Source organism: Protopterus annectens, chromosome 4.part0 (assembly GCF_019279795.1).
Source record: "Protopterus annectens isolate FY-2018-M chromosome 4.part0, PAN1.0, whole genome shotgun sequence".
NCBI lineage: Eukaryota > Metazoa > Chordata > Ceratodontiformes > Protopteridae > Protopterus > Protopterus annectens.
In genome coordinates this window covers 195566529-195585474 of record NC_056733.1, presented here as the reverse complement: position 1 = coordinate 195585474, position 18946 = coordinate 195566529, and the positions used below count along the sequence as shown (strand labels likewise).

Sequence of the window (18946 nt, the reverse complement as noted above, 5' to 3'; positions counted from 1 at the left end):
ATCAGAGGAGGGGGAATCTTCCTCCACTCTGGGCCTTTTGTCCGGTGGGGGCTGAGAACCTCTGATTACAGTAATTAAATCCTCAGCCATTTTAAGCATCTGTTTCTTAGGCATGGGGCCTGCAGATGGGCCCTGTGTAGCTGGTCTCTTAGGGTGCATGGTTGCTTTAGACTTTGTGAAAGCCTTGATGGAGAAAGAAGAGGAAGGTCTGAAGACAGCTTGAGTGGAGGTGGACCTGTCCACATTCTGAGTTTCAACGCCAAGGGTGGCTTCAGTATCTGTAGTCGGGGTGTGGGCCAAGGAGCCTGCGACCCCGGGCACAGGAGACACCGTCAAAGAAGTGTCGTCGGTAATCAGGGGCTGCGTAGGTGCCTCACTGAGAACCGGACCACGTGTAGTCGGCTTTGGCGTGGTGTCAGTAGAGGCCGCAGACTTCGTGTGTCGGTCCTTGTCTTTGCGTTTTTTAGATAAAACCGGAGTCGGAGTATCCGACGACATAGTATAGTTAAATGCTTTCCCAAAATAATGCTGGGCGAACTCCGCCCGAAGCTTAATAGTGCGTTTGTTAAATGTAGCACAAAAGCTACAGACCGAGACGTCGTGGTCTGGGCCTAAACAAGGTATGCAGAGGGAATGGAAATCCTTATGCGGTATTTGCTTCCCACAAGAAATACAATTATTAACTTTGTCTGACATCGGTCTGTGGCAAGAAGAGTTTCCCCAACGGGGTACTTAGCTTTTAAGACGACTTCGGTTTCCAAATTTCGTAATTTCAGGAGCTGGCCGACCGGCACTTGCGAACTGCTTCTGCTTCGGGCACCGCACGGCAAGAGAGACTGAAGAAAATGGCGTTGGCTGGTTCCTTTATACCCCTGTCGCACTGACGTCAGGGAAGAAGAGACGACAACCGACGCCGGACCTAGACTTTGGAATTCAGCCGACCGAGGACCCGCCTGACGGCAGGAGAACCCATCTGTTATGACTGCAACTGTATGCACGATGAACATCATTAATTATTCTGTGAACTCTTTAACCATTATTTGATTTTTAGAAAGTGTTTATAAAGCTTTTAAATGTATTTCATACTAGCTATATGTATTTCTTTGTATTTCTTTAAGAACGCGCTAACTGGAAGTTTATTTTGCACCTGTGGAATAAAGTGTTTTTGGTATAAGATTCTGCATTTTTTCGTGTATTGAGTGGACTATAGTGCATTTTTGGCTGCTATTTTGCCTAAATAATGAAAAAAACAGAAAAAGAATACCTACATACCTGCATGTTGTAGGGCTGATAGCCCATTGGGACAGACTGGGATCCTATGTAGCCCACTGTGTTGTTCTGAGGCTGGGATATTGGGGGTAGACTCTGGGTTTGGGCTGGAACATTCTGCAGTAAAAAAAAAACATTCAGATTAACAACATTTTACCTCAATCTCAAAATATTTTCTGACAAAAAAAAAACAATCATACCTTACATAATAGTGGATATGTGTGAGCAGGTCCACCTCTGTCAACCAACAGGCTTTGAGTCAGCTTGGCATCTAAAACTTTCCTAGTCTACTGTGTCTTCCACTTTACCAGTAATACTATGCCAACTAGCGTCCTCTTCTAGATCTCAGGTGTGCCACTAAAACGTGCACAACATCAAAGCGACATCACCAATCATCCTCAAGAACATGTCTTGATAAAGTATTCAGTGACGCACCCACTCATCTACAAAAATACCACCTAAGGATGCATTTCTGAAAGTTCCAAGAGGCAACAACTACTCGGTAGCTTAACGCTGTTGGCACAACAATCAACATTATATTCTTCACAGCAAAATGTTATATAGTAAGTAAGCCACTTGGACAAAGTAACTCTGAATTATTTTTTAAAAAAAAAGACGGACAATGTTTGTCTCATGGATTTGATTCTGTACACATAAAATATAATCTGCCTGTGTATATCCATAACAGTGCCCCAAGTACGCTTCTTCCTACCTCAGGCATAAAAGTGGGACAAGTTCAAGGATACCCTTTATCCTTGAGGTAGAACAAGTAGTGAGAATTGTCTCACAATGCCTTCAAATCAGAACTTCTTCTAGGATATGTAACAGTTACTAGAAAAAAAAGTGTCATCCAAAACAGGCACTTAAGCTTTAGAAGCAGATTCAAAGCAAGGCAAATCCAACTGTTACAGCATGGAACACAAGTCTCAAAGAGGAACACGACCCTTTAAAGTTAGTTGCAAATTACACATACACAAATATTTGCCACATGGCCATAGTGCCCTCTAGCCTATCAATATACCGAAACAGTCATCCCCATAATGTTTCCAAATTGCTCTTAAAAAATATCTAAACAAGTACTTGCTTTAAATATAATTTGGTAGTCTAGTCCAGAAATTAGCTATTATCTCAGAGAACCAATAACTACAGCTCTCATTCCTACATAATCTCCTACATATTCGTATGCAGATTCTCTACTATGTAACAAGCATTCCTAGAGATAGTTGTCTCTAAATGCCCTACATACCTGAAAGAAGTCTCCTCTTAAATATCTACTTGAGAACTGTGCAAGTTCTTTCATAATAACTTAAGCTTTTGCATCCATAGATGCCTGTAGTATAGTATCATTCTACTTTTTTCCAATTTTGTCATGTTAACTTTATGTTTCTATATTAATATTACATATTCTAGTTTTGGTCTAATATTAACTTACAATTTCATCATTTCGAATTTCACAATAAATCTTTTTATACAGCCTAAAGTTTTATAACTGTTGCTAGCCAGATGGCTGATATGATTAGAAAAACTCAAAGCTGTGTACACCCATATACCTAGGTTCTTAAATGAATCTAGTTTCAATCAACATACACTATATGAAATACTCACCTTTCAATCGATGTCTTCCAAATCTCATATGCTTACTTTTTCATATATTTATTAGGGGGTTGGGAGGGTGGCCTAATGGTTAAGATGTTTGCCTTACAAACACAAGGTGCAGGGTTTGAGTCTCACAAGGAATTATTGACTAGACTTAAAATGGCTTGCAAAGGCAATTAGCTTAGTACTAACCTATGAACCTATATTTTCTCCTGTGTCCAAATGGCCAATTTAGTCAAGTTACCTTGCAGACATGTCCTATCTTTCACTGATGTGATAAGCTTTCCTTTTTGAGTCATTTGCATACAGAATATAGAACACTTCAGATGAAAATAACAGATCTGAAGCTGTAACATAAATAAGTATGGGCCTCAGACAGAACTTTGGATCACCTTGACTGTAAACTAGAATTTCACCTCTCCAACTGCTGTGTGATACCAGCCATGGCCTATTTGCAAGCCACGTAGCTATTCATCTTACAGAGATTAAATACCTACCATTTATAGCTGTTACTATAGATCACACTCAGTTAGTTGTAGATCTATTTTCAAAATATGCATGCTGATATATGGTCCCAACTTTTCGTATTTTGACAACACTTTATCCACACTAATCTCCATTTTTTCACAACAAAAAAGTAGGTGTATGGGTCTTTCTAACTGGATTTTTCATGATCCTCCTTAAAGATGCACAAGCGCACATCTCCAATCTTGAAAAATCTTCCTATACTTAAAATGATCAAGTGAGTACCAGATGTAATGCTACTCTAAGTTCATGTTGACGTGCTCTCAGGTCTTTATTCCAGCTTCTCCCTGTGCTATGTCTAGGTCTAGTTTGCATAGTACTTCTTCAACATAATCTAAATATATTTCAGTATCTGAAGTTATCTGGATATTCCTAGCACAAACTGTTTCCCCTTTGTGAAGCCAAACTGCAGATATATTTACATATTCCTGTACAAAACAATTTCTTGTGCTTGAAAATACATTTTTGAATCTATGCATTTAGCACATTTGGATTATGCCTCTTAGGAAAGCTTTGCAAACCTTTGAAGAAGCTAAACAAACTGCACACCTTGGTGGAAGTTGAAAACAGAAAAAAGATGTTCCTTAAAAGAACTCAGGCTCGTATCAAAAATTTGTGAAAGGTAATTAAAATACTAAACACACAAGCTGCAAAAAAGTGCAACCCTGTAAAAGAAATCCCAGATAGAAAACAATGTCCTTTCCCTCCTGTATATCTTTTGAAACCGGGTCTCTAGACAGAAGGAAGTACTTGTACCATCCAAAGAAAGTATGAAAAAAGTCCCTTTCCATAACTGTAACTGAAGTTACCTTGTTGTTAGATGAAGAGTGTGAAAATCCTGATAAGGCCTGCTCTATGGGTGAGTCAGTTATGAAGAGCTCAGGTGTACAGGATTCCCACAAAATTATGACAAAGCACATGAAACCAGGTCTGTTGAGGTTAGAAGTGGATTAAGAGAGTAGATTTGAACTTGTTCTGATTTTCCATATGAACTTCAAAATAAGGGGAAATGGGGGGGAAGCACTCTGCTCTTGGATGACAGCATCCCTGGGACATTCCCTCAAAATAACGTCTCTTGGAAAAGAAGCTGTTACATTTCTCATTGTTCAGGTATGTAAGCAGGTCACAGCAAGGCTTCACCCTAAGCAGAGGAGCTGCTGAACTTGTGGGAGGCTGAGGGACCAATTGTGTGGTATTGCTACACAATGACCCAGAAATTCCATTACAGAGTTGGCCTCTCCAGGAATGTGACAGGCTATAACAAAATGACAGGCTGATACAGACCACTCCATAACTCTCACCACCCTACTGAAAGAGAAGGTAGGAGTAAGCTCCTCTTTGTTGATTGATGTACCATACCACTGCCAGTGTGCATGTCTACTGCACTTTGGGCTACAAAGACAGCCCTCATCTTCAGAATGTTGAGGAGTAGACTGCCCTCTGCCTGTGGAAACACACCTATGAGTGCCTGCCTTTTGCAATGCCGCCACCTCCCCCAAGTCACAGGTGTGCATGGAGACAACTACCAAAGAGAGGGGAAACTAAAAGAGGTTGCCTACAGTGAGATCTGGAGCATAGAACTACCACTGTAAACGTGCCTTGCACGTCTTACAAATTTTTACCAGAAAAGAGAATGGCTATCAATGGCTGCCAATCAGCTGTGACCAATGCACTTAAACAGACCACTGAAACTTGTCACAAATGACAAAATAAACTGTTGCTGCCAGAACTTCTACTGCTCAAACAACTGCTGTTGCTGTCTGAGAATGAAGTAGCAGAGACACTGCAGACTGTATCGCAGAAGAGTAAACTTATCTAGAAGAAAATAAGCTTCACAAAAATAGCATGTTAAGCTACATGTTTTAAATATTAGCATTTGTGAGGGTTCCACCTGCAATTTCATTGTGTTCACAGTAATTCGCAAAGATGGGAAAAGGTTGTCTGAAGTTGGTGCAGCTATGAGCAAGTCATTCAGGTAGGAAACACTTTGATCCTTTGTAGCAACTATGGACACAGATATGGTAAATAACCTGTTGTCAGAGGTGAGAATGAATGGCCAGAGTCTGGAAGTGAATGACTAACTCATAAGTATAAACATCTTATAGACTCCTCTGCAATCTTTATGTGGAGACAGGTGTCTTGGAGATGCAAAACATGCATTTCATCTCCTCCTGACAAAGGAGACAGGACTACATCATGATAATCCAGAAAGTTTCTGAGGAAATAAACTTATGTAGGACAATTCTAAAACTAGCTACAACTGCCTTCTACTTGGGAACTAAAAAGAATAAGAAGTAATGTCTGACTCTTTTCTGGTGTGATGGGACTTTGTGGATGACTCTTTTGTTAAGTTTAATAGCTCTTTTCTTCACACAGTTTGGATAGAGTAGGACATTATGGAAAGGAAGAATGTGGAGCACAGGTGGTACAACAAAGGAGCAAGCCATACAGCCTCCTGGTAATACTATTCATATCCACTTGTCCTGTGGTATGGCTACTAACATAGGCAAGTGAAAATAACCCCTCCAATTACATCCAAAGACCAGAAGTCAGGCAGAGCTTCAGGGACTTGACTGTTGTCCCTCAGGACGACCATGGAACCTTGTTGCTTCTGACTATTCTTGCCTTTGCGTCTGCTCTGGAACTTCCTAAACTGTTGGCTCCTTACAGATTTTTGATGTCCTTTCTGCTGCTGGCCATGCCAGAACTGCAATTGGCATGGTTTCTTCTGCATACTGGAGAAGAGGTGTATTCTGGAATTTTAGGGCAAGGGCTGTAAATATTTTGCCTTCCTTTTCCATGTTCTACTTTTCTTTAACAACTAGTCTGAACAGGTAGATCCATCCAACCACTAATAGAACACACCTTAGAATCCTGACATCTCCATCCAGAAACTCTTCCAACAGCTAAGACATCAATGGCCAGCAATCACTGGAAGTAGAAGTGGTGCCTTCTATTCAGAGTTTTTTTTTTTTTTTTAACTACAGGGGCTGCAGAAGCATTTTTGGAACAGTGAGCTATCTCCTTCTTAAGCTTATGTGCTCTTTCTTTACCTTTGTCCTTGTCTTCTGTATGGGAAGAGTCAACAGACACATACATGGTCCTAAGCAGTGACTGGGTTGATAATGAGGTAGCACCTGGGAAGGAAACCCTTTTGGAGTTCGAGTCAAAACAATCATGTATTTACATTTATCTTTACAGTAATCCATTTCAAAGAAAGGTGTATCTTTTTTTTTTTTTTTTGGGGGGGGGGCGCTCATAACCGCAACTTGCTTCACTGTCCACAAATTATCTCCATGGAACAACATTGTTCGACACAAAACTAAGAGGCTCTTATTTTGAAATGCCACAACACGGATAGCGACAGACAAAAATATTACATACACAAAAAAACAACTTGAATGTATTACTTATTTGCAAGTAAAATCTAAAGAATACAAAATAAGGCATGCTAAAAAAACATCAAAGCATGTGGATGCGGGGTAGAAAAAGGCAGGAGCAATGGTGAAAAATGGATTAGTCTGACCAGACTGCAACTCAGTAGATGGTAAGAGAGGTCAAAGATTAAGGAAGTACAAACACTGATTCAAAATTCAAAGACCTTTCACACAAAACACCCAAGAAAAAAATAAAGCAACTTGGAGCTGCATTTCACTCATGCATAGCTGACAAATGGCAAAACAGATCTGGAAAGGAAACTAGTTGTCAGCATAATATGGGCAAAGGGGAGGAGCTAGTAGCCTGGGAAAGATCAGCCCTACTGGTTGAGGAGGGTGGACCTCTACAGCCCATCCTGCACAGAAACCTTTAACATTCTACACTGAAGAGATTTCTACAACTCTTCACTACTATCACCGCCACTAAAATCATCCTGCCCCTACATTAAGTAACCATTTTTGGTTTTGCAGTTTCAAATTTACAGGGCTCCCAACTATATCACCCAAGGTTATCTGCAGTTTCACCTGCAAATCAAAATCCCTACACTCACACTAAGTATTCAGTGCACACAATTTCTTTTTCAAACAATAAATTATTTGTTTACAGGAAAGTCCGACTGGGCAGCAAGTAACCCCTTTTCAGCAGAGGGCCAGGCAGAAAAGCTCCAATATAAGAGAAGACATTAACATTCAAACAAGAGATACAATTGATTAAATAAATTAGAACTAGCATATAAGAAATTACAAGACACTCAATGAAGTCTGCACAATAAAAGCATTTAAGTGTGTGCGCCTATATGTGTATATGTATACACACGCACACGAGTAATACTATTTTTTTTAATCTACAACACTTATCTAAAAAAATAATCAAGTACACATTTAATCTAAAACACACAATCAAATCACAATACATCTAAAACTTCATATACAGCAAATACTTCTACAAAAGAAAAAGTTATGCACTTACCATAATGTTCCATCTCTATTGTCCATTTTCATTCTTCCTCAACTGATGGGTTCGGGTCCAACTCAGCCATTAAAGCTCATAGCAATCAAAAAACTCTTTAGCTTTTCCCTTACCAATAATGTATTAACCTCAAGCACCTCAGATTTTGTTTTCTAATTTTACCAAAAAGGAAATTACTGTTATGTACTAGATACAGAACAAAATCATATCTGGAGCCCAAACTAAAGGACAGTGATGTCTCTTTAAAAACTAATTTTCCAGAAGTTTGTAAATAATAATAAGTATGGGGCTTGGTGGGTGGGAGGTTGAGGAAGAATGAAAATGGATAACACAGATGGAACATTATGGCAAGTACATACCTTCTTTACCTGATGTCGTCAATTTTCATTCTATCCTCACCTGATGGGACAGAGTCCCCAGTTACCTATCAACTTGTGTGAACTCTAAGGAAGGATATTCCTGAGCACAGTTGAACCAAATGGTGCTCTACCCCTGGAGACCAGATCCAATTTGAAATGAGTAACAAAGATATGAGGAGTAGCCCAAGTAGCTGCTGTGCATATGTTGTCCATGGACGTCCTGGAAAGAGACTGAAGATGTTCTCACGGACTTCACTGAATGAGCTCGTACTGGTTGTGGTAAAGTAACACCCAATTTCTTTTTATAAATAAATAAGATACAGTCAGATAGCCATTTGGCTAAAGTTACTTTGGCAACAAGTTTCCCCAATTTCTAATTTGCAAAGGAAACAATTTTTCTGATCTCCTTTGCTCTATGCAAGTGAAAACATAATGGTATGTGAGCATCCAGTAAATGTAACATGTAATTGCCTTTGTTAGTAAAGCTGGGGAAGAAAACTGGCAAATTAATGGACTAACTGTTACTGGATTCTGACACCACCTTGGGCAGAAAGGATACACTGGTTCGTAATGTAACTAAAGGCAACATTTGAATTTCTGAAATTCATCTACCAGATGCAATGGCTACTAGAAAAACTGTTTTCCAAGTACGATATTTAAGGATACACTTAGCTGCTGGTTCAAAGGAGGAATAGATAAGTGTCTGCGGCACTAGACTGAGGTCCCATGGGGGAGTAGGGTCTTTAAAAGGGGGTCTTAAAAGTAGAGTGCCTCGCAAGAGGGCTCTGCACAACTTATGAGAGGCTACTGAGGAAACCTTAAATTCAGTGTGAAAGTTTGATATCACTGCTAACTGAATACCGGTTGAGGAACTAGCTCCTTCTTTAAAAAGTAGGGCCAACAAATCAAGGATGTTACTTATCAGAGCTGAAAAAGGTTCAACGTGATTTTGTTGTGCCCAGTAGACAAAGCTTCTCCACATACTGGAATAGAGTTTGTGTGTTGAAGGTTTACGTGAAGATAAAAGAATATATAGGACAGGGGAAGACAGCATAGGTTGTCTGGATATTAATGGAATTGGAGAAGCCAGCCCGTTAGCCTGAGGTTTGATATGTCTGGATGGATCATGCCTGTCGGGTGAAAAAGGAGGTCTGGAGTGGGATTTAGAACCCAAAGTTGAAGTGAATGAGGCCAAAGGAAGGTGAACCAAATCTGCTGAGGCCAGTAAGGAGCAATGAGGATGACTGCTCTTCAACATGGCCACTTTCTGTAGGAATTTCAGAATGAGCAGAATTGGTAGACAGGCATATGGTAGACTGGGGGGGCAATAGTAAAGTAGAGCATCCCTCAGTAATTCCCCCTGTGGGAGAATTTGGGCAAAGTATCTGCTGGATTTGTTGTTTAGGGGGAAGCAAAATAACTGCAGCAAGGCTAGCCCTACTGATTTAAAATAATTTCCGTTACGTTCTCTTTGAGAGATCACTCACGAGGTAGAAATATACACCTGCTCAGCTTGTCTGCTATCACGATGGACTTTCTCAGAATGAGCATTGCTATGAGAAAATGGTTGGATGAGAACACCCACTGCCACACACAGAGTTTCTCGACACAAGGGGTACAAGATCTGGTCCCTCCTGGTTTGTTGATGTACCAAGCTACTGACATATTGTCTGTTTGAATTGCAATCATCCCCGAAGGGAGAGCATTCTGAAGGACCTGCAACACTAAAAGCATGGCTCTCATATCTCGAACACTGACATGCAAATTGGCCTCTTCAGGGGACCAAAGGCTTTGGACTGTTTTCCCCAGAAAGTGCCCCCCCACTCTGTGGTCACTATGGCCTTGGGCTGAGCGACAACGAATGGGTGGCCATGTAGAATCTGATCTGACTGAATCCACCACCTGATATCTCACTTGCATATGTGAGTGATGTGTATCAGAGTTGATATGGATTAGTAAAGTAGAGACTATTGCGTTTCTAGCATCAACTGTGAAATCCTCATGTAAGTGTCACTGCCGCTGCCATTGACTCTAGAGCTTGAAGGAGCAAGTGGGATGAAATGTTAGTACTGTAGATTATTTTTCTGACCTGTAATTTTCAGTTTAAACTCTTGAGGGAGGCAGTGAACCTATTACTGACTGTAATGAACAGTGCTCCTATGAATTCCACACTCTGAGTTCCAATTGAGACTTGTCATAGTTTAGTTTATGGTTATCCCCAGATGAGAACACATCTAGAGAACCTGATCTCTTTGGCCTTAATAACTGAAGCCTGGTCAGGGGGATAATGAGCCAGTCATCTAGATATGGAAACACCCAGAATCCTTGCAGTCTCAAGTGAGCAACCACTAATATCATACTTTTGGTTAACACCCTGGGGGCTGTGGTGAGACCAAAGGCATTACTCTGAATTAGTAATTACTAGCGTCCGGCTGGAAGTGTAAGTACCTTCTGGACCATCTGTTCATCTTTATGTGACAGTACACATCCTGAAGGTCTAATGAGCACATCCAATCATCCTTTCCCAGAAAAGGGAGGATAGACTGAATAGTAACCATCTAAAACTTGATGTGTCAAACTGATTTGTTCAAGTTGCTAAGATCCAAGAATGGTCTCCAGTCCTCTGTTTTCTTTGGCACTAAAAAGAATCCTGAGTAAGTCCCGGATTCTATCTAGTCTGGCAGGATCCCCTGGATGACTCTTTCTAGAAGCTTTTGTACCTGAAGTATTGCTCATTCCCTGTGACTGGGTGGAACATCAGGGATTTTCTTGAGATTGGAGAAGACAGGGAAAAGGGTATTTCACAACCTCTGGAAATGTTCCTTTGCACCCTTGTATCTGTTACCTCTAGTCAGGCTCTCTGGTGCATGGAACTACACCCCGATTGCCTCCACAGGGGGACAATCAGGATGCCTTTCAGGAACACTGGAAGAGTCTGTTGAAAAAGGAATCTCTGGACTTTTAGCAAGCCACCTCTGCCACAAGGGCAGCAAATACCATTGGAGTGCTTCGCTCTTCCCCTAAGGGAACCTCCTCTACATGTCCTGAAAAGGACGCTAGGATTTTTTGAATCACATTTTTCTAGTATCTCACTGATTCCTGGAGAAGTATCTTTTAAGCATGAAAAAATGTACGCCCATGGCAACCAAGGCCTTTCCCTCTTTTCACACCTAGATAAAGTGTGCTTAACTTTGGGGCCAAAAAAAAGATGTTCATTCAAAGGGAGCATTGATGAAAGAAGACTTGAAGGGCTCTGCAAAATCACATAAGCATATCTAGGCATGCCTCCTTTTGGAAACACCAGTACCTGCTGCCTTTGAGGTTCCTTCAGCCGAATGTGAAATTAACCTCAAGGAAGAGTTGGATACTGATTGCAGGGTAGCCAACTGAGAAGTGACACATGCCTGTACCTCATCATGGATCCTGAAATGGTATCAGAGTTCCTTAAATAGGTCTCACTGTAATTTGGTTAAATGTGCCAAGTAGTTCAGAGACCTTAGAGTGAAGGTCAGTGAAGCACAGACATGCTTCCCAAACCTTTCCATCACTAGAGACTCCTTGTTTGGTGGATGGACAATGGAACTCTCTTTGGATAGTTCCTTTTTAGCGGCCACTGGCACAATCATGGCATCAACAGGCACCTCTTCACCTTCATCAAAGTCTGTATCTTCTGTGATTGACTCCTCAGAGAAGTCTAAGTGCTTCCTCTTGCACAATCTCTTCTTAGGGACCTCCTCAGTGGGATGCTCTGGGAAGGTATCAGAAGAGATGAGAACACCCTGCTGGGAAGCCTGGGGTTTCAGTGTTGGCTGTCTCTGTGGAGAGGACAGAAAAGACTCCAAGCAAAGAGATGGCAAGCCAGTAGACTGAGGATCCAAGGGGAAGGGAGCTGTCATTGTCATGGATGTAAACGAGGCTATTTCCATGACCTCAAAGGCAGACCTCCCTAGAGATGAATAGGACCCCAGGTCCACAAGGCCAAGCCTCTGGACCAAAGTCCCTCCCTACTTCAAGAAGAACTCCTCTAAGGCTGAAGTCGGAGGGAAACTAACCCATGCTGAAGCTCTGAGGCACAGACAGCTCCAAAAATTTTGGAGTCAACTGTGACACCCCTCACCTCACAGGGTAGTTCTGTCTCCAACAGCTCTGTAAATCAGACGTAACCAAAGAGCTTAGAACAAGTTTTAAATCAGAGGATAAATAAATTCTCAGATCCAATGACTCAGATCCTGCATCTCCTAGATGGAGTATGCAGTCGGAGGAGGAGTTTGCAAAGGGGCTGTAGTGACAGGTCCGATCACCTGATCCAAAAGGGTGGGAGCCGACAGGGTGCTTGACATACTCTTTGCAGAGAGCATCCTTCTCAATAACCTCTCCACATCTTCTTCCGTAAGGCTCCTGGAAGAGTGAGTGGACACAATGGAGGGAAACCTAGGTTTCTCCAAAAAAAGGAGAAGGAACCCTGGATGGAAAGTACAGTTGTGTACCTACCATAAATGTAGATGTATGTATTCACTGTTGCAGTCATTACAATTGGGTTATCCTGCTGGCAGGCTGGCCTGAATTCCAAAGTCTAGGTCCGACTTCGGTTGCTGTCGCCTCCTCCCTGACGTCAGTGAGCCAGGGGTATAAAAGATGCAGCCGACACCATTTTCTTCAGTTTTTCTTGCCCCAGATGTTATTTGCCCCCAAAATGGTAGGCTAAAAATATGTCAAAAAAGCATGCATGCACCAAAGTAAATTATTCCTTCATCTACAAGCAAATCCACCACTAGGTAGTATAGAATAGAGAAGTACAGATAAGTTCCAGCAAAGATAAGGGGGATGGTTGGTGGGTAACCTGGTCTGCAACAGTGAATACACTCGAACATCTACATTTATGGTAGGTACACAACTGTACTATGTGCATCGTGTTTCACTGTTGCAGTCATTACAATATGGTTGAATCCCAAAGCTAAGGTTGGGAGGCTGGAGCTAAATAGGATTAGGAGCGGCTATGAGGCGATGCAGAACTGCAGTGGCAAAGCCTGCGCTGGATTTAGAGTAGAGTGGTAAGTGATAGTGCTTTGTAAAAGTATGCACTGAACTCCAAGTTGCAGCCTCTAAGATGTCTTTGGTTGGTACTCCTCTGAGGAAGGCTGCTGAAGTGGCTGCTGCTCTGGTTGAATGTGGCCTAATGCCCTTAGGCACTGATTTGCCATGTTGTGAATAACAGAAACAAATGCAGTGTCCTATCCACTTTGAAACAGTCTGTTTTGAGATAGCCTTTCCTTGTGATCCTGCAGCATATGCCACAAGTAACTGCTCAGTCTTTCTGAAAGCTTTGGTTCTGTCCAAGTAGAAGCACAGCTGTCTGTGCATGTCCAAAGAATGCAGTAGTCTCTCACCCTTATTCTATGGGTTTGGATAGAAGGTAGGCAAGTGAATAGTTTGGTTAAGGGCCACACTGGACACTACTTTAGGCATAAATGTAGGGCTTGTCCTCAGAGAAACCCTGTCTGGATGGAAAATGATAAAAGGTTCCACAGCCATGAGTGCCTGTAGCTCTGAGACTCATCTTGCAGAGATTATTACTAGGAGCAGAGCTGTTTTCCAAGATAAAAATTTAATGTCAGCTGTTGCAGCTGGCTCAAAAGGAGGCAGGGTGAGTTTTTCCAAAACATAACTGAGGTCCCATGTTGGTATTGGTGATCTCCTTGCAGGCCTTAAGTTTTTGGCTCCTCTGAGGTACTGCCTTAGTAAAGGCTGAGAAAAAATAGGTGGCTCTGTATTGTAATGAGCTGAAATGGCAGACGCATGAAACTTAATAGATGAAAAGGATAGGTCCTTGTCCAGCATCTCAGTTAAGTATTGCAAAATCTGAGGAATATTTGGTACAATTGTGTCAATTCCTTGTGCCTGGTTCCAAGCACAGAATCTCTTCCATTTTTCTGCGTAAGATTTTCTGGTACTAGGCCTCCTGGCCTCCAAAATAACATCCATCACCGCTTTAGAAAGAGAGGTGTTTTGAATGACTACATTATCCGCCATGCTGCCAGATTTAAGGTCTTGTGTTGGCTGTGCAGGATCTGTTTTGTTGAGACAGTAAGTGAGGGATTTGAGGTAATGTCCTGGGTGGGCATTGAGACAGGTTCCTTAGGATTGGGTACCAGTGCTGGCGGGACCAGTCTGGGGCAATCAGTATCATTTTTGGCTTCTCTTGTCTGACCTTAAGGAATACACCTTGGGGAGGAGAGGCAGTGGAGGAAAGGCATATACTGTTAAGTTTTTCCAGCTGAAAGACAGAGCATCCACTTTCCATGCTTGCTGCCCATTGTTGTGGTGACAGGCCTTTGCCCACCATTAAAACTCCTGTTGCAGGCAGGGAATGAGGGTTATTATTGTTTCCAGGCTATTGCAATGTTGAGTCCAAACACTGTTTAGATACCATTGTAGTTTCCTCATATGCAGTCTTGCATATGGAATTAGCAGAATGCGGATGCCATGAAGCCCAAAGCCTGCAGAATTTTTCTTGTAGATAACTGGGTCTTTGTTGCCAACATTTTGAAATAAGCATTCAGTTGTCTTTGTTTGTCTGGCATGAGATAAGCCATCTGGGCAGTTGTATTTAAGCTTGCAGCCAGGAATATTATCCCTTGAGAGGGACTAGTTTTGATTTATTTTCGTTTACTGTGTACCCTAGGCAAATTAGTAATCTTTTTACAAATGCCAGATGCTATAGCAGAATGTCCTAGTTCTCTGCTTGAATAAGGCAGTCGTTCAAGTAAGGATATATTTGTATTCCTCTTTGTCTGCAAAATGCAATTACTGGTGCCAGACATTATGTGAAGACCCTGGGCGCAGTAGATCAGCCAAAGGGCAGTGCAGAGAATTGGTAGTGCATTGAGCCAGCCATGAATCTGAGGCATCTTCTGCATGATAGTCTGATTGGGACATGCAGGTATGTCTCTTTTAGGTCCAAAGTCACCAGCCAAGCCTTCTTGCCCAGTATGGGCAAAAGCTGCTGCAGAGTCAACGTTTTGAATTTTGGAATATCCAGAAATGTGTTTAGGATAGACAGGTCCAGTATTGGTCTCCAGGCTTTGTCCTTTCTGTGCACCAAGAAAAGTCTCGAGTAAAATCCTTGTCCCTGCTCTTGCTGTGGTACTCGCTGAATGACCCTCATGTCCATGAGGGATGAAGCTTTTGTGCCTCTGCCCATTGATTTTGTGGCAGGTCTGGCATACCGTTTGCCCTTGACAGGGTGTGAAAGTGGAACCTGTAGCCTTGTGACACTATATCCAAGACCCATTTGTCTTGGGTGATCATGTGCCAATTTTGTGAAAAAAGTGCTAGTTTTCCCCTAAAGGAGCTGCCAGAAGATAAGTGCTTGGTGTTGGTCGGGGGAAGTCATTAGGACTGTTTCCTGTATGACTGTGATTTATCTTCTCCGCTTTTGGAGGTAGAAGCACCCCATTGTTTAGGCCTGTATGAGCCTTGGGGCTGGGATCTGCCTCTGTGGCATCTGTATCTGCCTCTTTGTGGCCTGCCTGCCACTAGAAAGGACCAATTCTTTGTAGGCCAGTTCCTGCTAAATCTGGGTGGCTGTACCCATAAAAAATCCTTGACAGTTCGCATAGATTTAGCTTTGTCCTCCATTTTCAAGAAACAACAAAACTAGCCACTGAATAAGGTACTCACGAAGTACAAAAGTCAATATGAAGCAAAATAAACCCAGTAGTAAGCCAGGCAGAAGAAACAGTCCAAACCACAGCATTCACTTCACGGTTTAATAAAATCCAAGGACAGAGTAAACGCTTTCACGTTGATCAGCAACGCTTCATCAGACTTCAAAAATTACAAACAGTTCATAGCATTTAAACAGCACTCTCAATTAATTCATTAATCAAGCCAATTAGCATTTAAAAACCGTGCATCAGTACTACTAAATACAGCACAAGAAATGGGACACAATAAAATATAAACACAATATAAATACACACAGTATAATATATTAATAAAATATTTAATAAAATTATATCATACGTATAACAAAACTAAAATTATTAATGACATACTCAATAATCTCAAATAAAACAAATACATTCATGTGAAAGAAGTCATTTGTCAAATAACAATGTAACTAATGACCACTTCAATGCAAATTGTCCAAGACACATAACACAATGAGCTATCTAATGACTATAAGGACGGGCTAGAAGGAATGGTTTGAGTGACACTTTGTCATTCAAGCCATAGCCCTGGTGTGCCTGTAGCCTAATGATCCACCTATTTTCCAATTCCTCTGTACGATTCTTAACGTTGCCTAGCCTACATGTTTTCTGAACCAATTGTAAAACCCTAAATCTAAACTTATGTTTGAGGCCATTTTCTAATACATGTTTAGCAAGGGCATTATTGGCATTTTCCTTACTAATAGCATAGAGGTGCTCCCTGATACGTTCACGCAGAGTCCTGTTAGTCATTCCCACATAGAAACATTTACAAATCTGACATTCTGCTAGATATACGAGATCACGAGATCTGCAATCTGCATAAAACCTAAAATTAAACTCTCGTCCCGTAGTCGGATGTATAAATCTAGTTTCATTGGAAATATATGGGCATTGGTTGCATGTCCTACATGCAAAAGTCCCTGTTCGCTGTGATGACAAAGTTGTTATACTGTGTGCAGTTTCATAACAAAGAAGTCTTTTCAAAGACTTCATGTTTCTGTAGGTCACACCTGGTCGTTTATCAACTAAATCCTTAATCCTCTCATCCATTAATAATATTTTCCAATTATTTTCAATAACTTGTCTTATTTGTGTATTCCTATTGATGTAAGGAATGACTAATCTATTGTTTTTATTATTCCTATTGTATTTTTTGCCATCCTTGATATTGTTGGTTTTTGCTAAATTCGAACCTTGTTGTCTTAAAAAGAATGGTATTGCTTTATCTGCCCTCTGTTTAGTGCAATATTCAACAGCTTCATAAATTTCTTTCTCATTATACCCTCTACTAAGGAAATTATCTTTTAACACATCTTGTTGATGTTCATAATCTTCATTTCTAGTAGTTAATCTAGAAACCCTATATGCTTGGCTCTTAATGATATTGGGATATATATGGCTAGGGTGCATACTATCACGATGAAGCAGATTATTTTTCCAACAGGATTTCCTATACAAAACTGTATCAATCCCTTCATGGCCATTAACAACAGTAACATCAAGAAACTCGATACTATTTAATGAATAAGTGTGTTCCAAAAACAAAAAACTTGTGCCATTGATGTAGGTTAAAAGATCATTCAAACCATCCACTGTACCGTTCCATACAAAAAACACATCTACAAATCTTCCATAATATTTGATATAATCAGCATAAATCCTGTTTATTCAACAAATATACGCTCTCCCAGTACGCCATAACAAGATTGGCGTACGAATTTGCACAGGGTGTGCCCATAGCCACACCGTTGCCTTGTAAATAATATGTGTTGTCATGCCATAGTACATTATTCTCCAGAACGAGTTCTAGAATCAACATCAGTTTGATAACCTGATTATTAGGGACTCCTTGTTCTAATAGTAATAACCTCACATATTCAATCCCTATGTTATTGGGAATGGATGTGAAGAGAGATCTCACATCTAAAGTAACTGAAAAATCTGTGGTTGTAATAGGTTTTATCATATTAAATTCAGCAAGATCCATCCATTCTTCTGCCTGGCGTACTACTGGGTTTATTTTGCTTCATATTGACTTTTGTCCTCCATTTTCTTTAACACCTCTTCTGCTTTAACACCAAACAAGGTATCATGCTGTAATGGAGCATCTAGTAATTTTGCTTGAACATGATCAGGCAGATTCTGTTCCTTTAACCAAGGATGCTTCCTAATGACAGAACCCATAACAGCGGCCCTGCAGGAGGTCTCCAGAGAATCAAGGCCACATTGCAAAGTATGCTTTCCCACTTGTTTAGCTGCATGCAATAAATCCTGCATTTCTTTGTTTTCTGCACATTCAGAATTTGTCAACATTTTCTGTTTAAGCAGTGACATTAAATATTGCTGATATTTAAGCATATGAAACTGACAATTTAAAGCCCTTACAGCCAAGGTAGCAGAAGTGCAAATCTTTTTACCCCATCTGTCCAGTGCCCTTGAATCTCTATCTGAGGGGATAGGGTTTTTTGCAGTGGAAGCCTTGACCCATTTTTTTGACCCTGAGATATGGTTTCTGGGTCAGCAGCAGGGTTTTTATAAAGAAATTTATGTGAATCAGGAACCCTGTAGTATCTGTCTGGCTTAACAGGAGCTGTAGGTAAAGAGTCAGGAGTCAGGCCGGACTCTGAAAATACATCATCTACAAGGTCTAAAACAGGAGGAATAGCAAGGGGCCTGTGCTGAGGTAGTAAAAGGAAATCTCTGAGCCTTTTCTTAGATTCCGAATAATCCTGGCTCTCCCAGTGGAAGTGCTCCCTCACGGTATGCAGGGTCTCCTCAAAAGAATAATCCTCAGGAGGAGAGGCTGAAGGGATAGATTTTTCAGAATCAGAATCCTCATAGGGAGGAAGAGAGTGTTCCTGTTCAGAAGAGGAATCAGAGGAAATGGAGACCTGATCTGAAGATTCATATTCTGTCTCTTGCCTAGGCCTCTTATCAGGAGGGGGATGGGAACCCCTGATCAAAGTAATTAGGTCTTCGGCCATTTTAAGCATCTGTTTTTTAGGCATGGAGGCCTGTCCATGGGATTGCTGTACTTGTTTCCTTGTCTTTAGAGGTGCTTTAGTCTTTGTCTTT

General features: G+C 41.2%; 1 protein-coding gene across 1 annotated transcript in view; it reads right to left on the bottom strand.

Moving 5' to 3' along the window:
- The window catches only part of HGS (hepatocyte growth factor-regulated tyrosine kinase substrate), a 2162662-nt gene that overhangs the window by 86869 nt on the left and 2056847 nt on the right, over positions 1–18946 (bottom strand). The window contains exon 19 of the mRNA XM_044069724.1: positions 1273–1386. Coding sequence (XP_043925659.1) covers positions 1273–1386 — 114 coding nt within the window. The remainder of the gene's footprint in view (positions 1–1272; positions 1387–18946) is intronic.